At 37.8% G+C, this 3,903-nt stretch overlaps 1 protein-coding gene across 1 annotated transcript; it reads right to left on the reverse strand.

Annotated features, from left to right (window-relative positions):
- Window positions 1-1,562: 1,562 nt before the first annotated feature.
- Window positions 1,563-2,445, reverse strand: PRR16 (proline rich 16). Its single transcript, XM_010172561.2, has one exon. The coding sequence runs from the start codon at window positions 2,398-2,400 to the stop codon at window positions 1,693-1,695; it is 708 nt and encodes a 235-aa protein (XP_010170863.2). The 5' UTR covers window positions 2,401-2,445; the 3' UTR covers window positions 1,563-1,692.
- Between the last annotated feature and the right edge of the window lie 1,458 nt (window positions 2,446-3,903).

Raw genomic sequence — 3,903 nt, forward strand, 5'->3', positions numbered from 1 at the left:
AATCCACTTCAGAGAAACTTCACGTGGGCAGCAAAGATCTTGCATACATGTAGAACAAGTTACTGCCTTCTGCTGCAAGCACTAGGACTTCACCTAGCAACAGCTCTTGTGAGATTGAGTAAAACAATACAAAATGTAGAGTGCATAATGAAAAGCACAAGGAGAGCATTTGGGGAAAACATGGTTGAGCATTTGAAATTATTTCCTTGCTTTGCCAATTTTATGCAGGGAATACAACGAGAAGCTTTAGACTCTAAATATGTATTTCCATAAAATACAATCTTTGTTTACTGCAAAGGTTTTCAAAGGGTAGTTATATGCTAGAATTTTTGTTATAATTGTTCTTAAATACTGTAAGTGTACTATAATGTGTATACAGGGAAACTTCCTGAAGTTTGGGGTTTCAGTCTAATACCTATTACTGCATGTAAATTCAAATTTAAATTAAACAACTGTTTTGTCTAGTTTTGTCTGTTTTACCATAGAGTACATTTTACATTTCAGCTGAAAACATACTCCTTTTATATAGCATCTGCTATTGGGCCATTTGAGATTAATTTGGCACAACTTTTGTAAATAACAGATTTATTATCAGATTTTTTTCACCGATAGAATGTTTTTTAACTCTAGCTCCCAACAATTCTCTTTGTGAGAATAAAAGAATGTTCTTTCATAAAATAATTAAAAACATCGAGAAATTTTTTTCAACTATTAAGAATATTAATTGGATTCACCATCAAATAGTGATAACATGTAAAATATCTTGTTTCGCATGTTAATGCTTTGTAATTGCACAGAGCTTTTCAACTTCAAAGCTCTTTACATGAATTAAGTGGATGTCCCTGTAGACCTTAGGCAAGATTTTCTTTGCCTTCAAAAAGAGATTTGCACCAGACAAAGCTTTGTGGGCTTTGTTGTTTTAATCTACACGTGACATAAAATATTACTACCATTTTGCAGATGGAGCAGTGGAAATAGGGGGAACTGAATGCAACTATCCCTGCTCATCTGAAAACTCTGTACTTCACCTTGGCTGTGGCACACTGAACAAGTGAGAAACAAAATGTGAGATTATTCCGTATTCCAAAGCCATGTCAATATAGCTTTCAATTATTTCTTTACTTCCCCTCCAAAGATTAAACTGTCTGAAAGTTCAATGATTACCTCCTATTACACTGCTCCACACCCAATGCTTTCACTCAAGCAGTCAGACAAACACATTTGCTAGAGTTCAGTCAAAAGCTGTTACCTGGTACTCCACTTCATCAAATTACATTTTAAAAGGTACTTGCTAGAAACAGGAAGTTTCTCAAAACCCAGGAGCAATAGGTACTCCCTTACGTCAGATAGACCAACATTTATCACAAATCACCACTCAGTATTTTCAAACTGAACTTTCTTTTCACTGTCTTTTAAACCACTCTACAGATATGAAACTGCAATACACGTTCACAACCTATGAGCTAAAGCATTAATATTTTTTCAGCAGTTTTTGCCATTATGACTTTTTTTTTTGAGTACAAGTTAGATGATCAAGCATTCCTCTTTGTACTTACCATGTGATTTTTATGCCACTTCACTGGACATAGGGAGTAATACATTGGGTCTTTTTATTGCTCAAGTAGAAAGTGCTCATTACCTATTTATGTTTATATATAGGAAAAAACAAAGAGTTGTTCCAAGTGGCATACATCACACTGTTGTAGTAGTTGATTTCCTCAAGATGGTCTTCTGGGGTTTTGGTGCAGTTTGTGGAGGCACAGTCGCAGGTCTTGGAGGAGGAAAGCTATTACTGGGGCTTATCGCCAACCCTCCATTTTCCAGAGGAAATGGAGGCAGCGGAGGTGGTGGAGGTGGCAGAGGAGGGCACAGGTGTGGCACCTTTCCCATAACACAGACAGGCTCACTGTGCAAGTGCACCTCCCTGTTTTTAATGTTATACCGAACATCACAGTCGGGGCAATAGCCATGGTACTGCACTTTTTCACTAAATCGTACCCGTTCCCTTGCTCCCGGCTGAGGACACCGCTCTTTCTCAGGTCTGTGCATCAGAGGCTGCATTACAACTTTCTCCAAATTACTGTTTGGTATACAGCACATATCTCCATTTGGGATGCGGTTGGGTCCAACTGGCAAGCCCCCGTTTCTTAGCAGGGTGCCATTAGTCTTGACAGGGTTGGCTGAAGGAGGCAGCCTTGGAGGCTCATCGCACTTGACAGGTGTCAGTCGCGGTGGAGGCGGAGGCGGATTTGGCTTCCGCAACACGGTGAGGATAGCAGAGGGGTGTGCAGGTGGCTTGATGAGCAGTGTGCCGCCTCGCACCTTGACCTTCTCCAAGCTGGAAGCTGTTGTGCTGCTAGAGCTGCTGTTGAGCGTGTCTGTTTTGGAACTGTCTGTCATCTCATCCTCCAGTTGCAGGTCAGATGTCAGTGTGTCAATCTGGTCAACCACCTGTGCAACAACCAGAGTGAAAAAGGTGAGAAAAGCTTGCCCTAGCAAAGGCACAGAAAAACAAAAGTGCTCTCTGCCATCAGTTTTGTGCTTCCCAGAATGGAAGCATCCAAATTTTTTTGACTGTTACTTCTTTTTCTTGCCAATGTAATGAAATAATAATAATAGCAATAATTATAATTATTGATTATAACAACAACAACAACAATAATAAATGATAGAGATGGCTAGTTTGCTAGCTTATCACCTAAATACAAAAGAAATAGAGAATACAAAAACTTGAACTAGTCTGGAATGAAATTCTTTTTCTTTCTCTCTAGGGTTTACGTGGCGATATCATTATAAGTGAATTGTAATCTTTCAGTATTATGCTTTGCCTTCCAGTGCAGAAGGAGACTGAATTATTTAACTTTAGCTGCTACATGACAGCTTCTGAATCCAAACCTTCTGCAGAGTATCTTTTAGCTCTGACCTTTCACACAGTCTAGATTTAAATATGCATCTCTGTATAGGTGATATTATTCATCTACAATCATAAGTTTGGTAAATTCCTTCCTGACAATTTTTTAATGTAAATAAGGTACTGAGAAGTAACTTCCCTCCTGTATATATTATATTTCCCTTTGTGAATATTTTCCTTAAGAACTGAGATCCTCTGAAGCAATCCTGAAATAGCATTTGCTGCAAAAAAAGAGGAAAAGTAGCTTGGTTTCCAAAGTTATAAGCATTTATTAACTCATGCTCTTTATTCCAAGGTTTCCTCTACTTCTCATATTTCTGTTTGTAGTTTCTACAATGTTAGATCTCTTCTAGTCTTCCAGACTCCTTTTTCTATTCAGTTTTTTACAGGACGTGCAACTGATGGTGCCTTTACTAGTACTAGGCAGTGAAAATTTGTCACATGACAATTAAAAGTGCTTCCTGAAAACTGCATTTCACTCAGTACCTAGTTGAACAACTGTAGTTTTAACTGTAATTACAATCTATAGGTAACTACAACACACACACAGGACATAAGCATACATTTAAAAACTGATCTTTATCCTTTATATCCTCACAGGACATACACAAAATAACCAGTAGCTGAAATGTTATGAGCTAACTTTGGAGCATGAATAAAAAGCTTATGCCATTGCTAGGGGTTGTTACGGAAGATCTGTGACATTCTGAAGGGAGAGGTGGGAGGGACACCTGAGTATTTCTGAAATTAAACTAGATGCCTCTAGTTGTGCCACTGAATCAATCCTTCTTAGCCTTTTGAGACTTTTGTTTCTACTTCTTTTCAATACTTCAGTTCTAATACTATTGATTTTAAAGTAAAGTAAATTTTTAAAATCAATACTATTGATTTTAAAGTCTATTTTTGAGGAGTATAAACCATACGCTAATTGCAAAAAAAGTGAAAGTCATTACTGAAGGCAGTGCCTCTTTATTCTGTCAAACTAGTAACTC

The sequence above is a fragment of the Antrostomus carolinensis genome, unplaced genomic scaffold, assembly GCF_000700745.2.
Source record: "Antrostomus carolinensis isolate BGI_N321 unplaced genomic scaffold, ASM70074v2 scaffold8707, whole genome shotgun sequence".
NCBI classification, from domain to species: domain Eukaryota; kingdom Metazoa; phylum Chordata; class Aves; order Caprimulgiformes; family Caprimulgidae; genus Antrostomus; species Antrostomus carolinensis.

Coding starts and splice junctions, on each gene's coding strand:
- PRR16 (XM_010172561.2), bottom strand. CDS start 2,400: ATGACAGACAGTTCCAAAACAGACACGCTCAACAGCAGCTCTAGCAGC.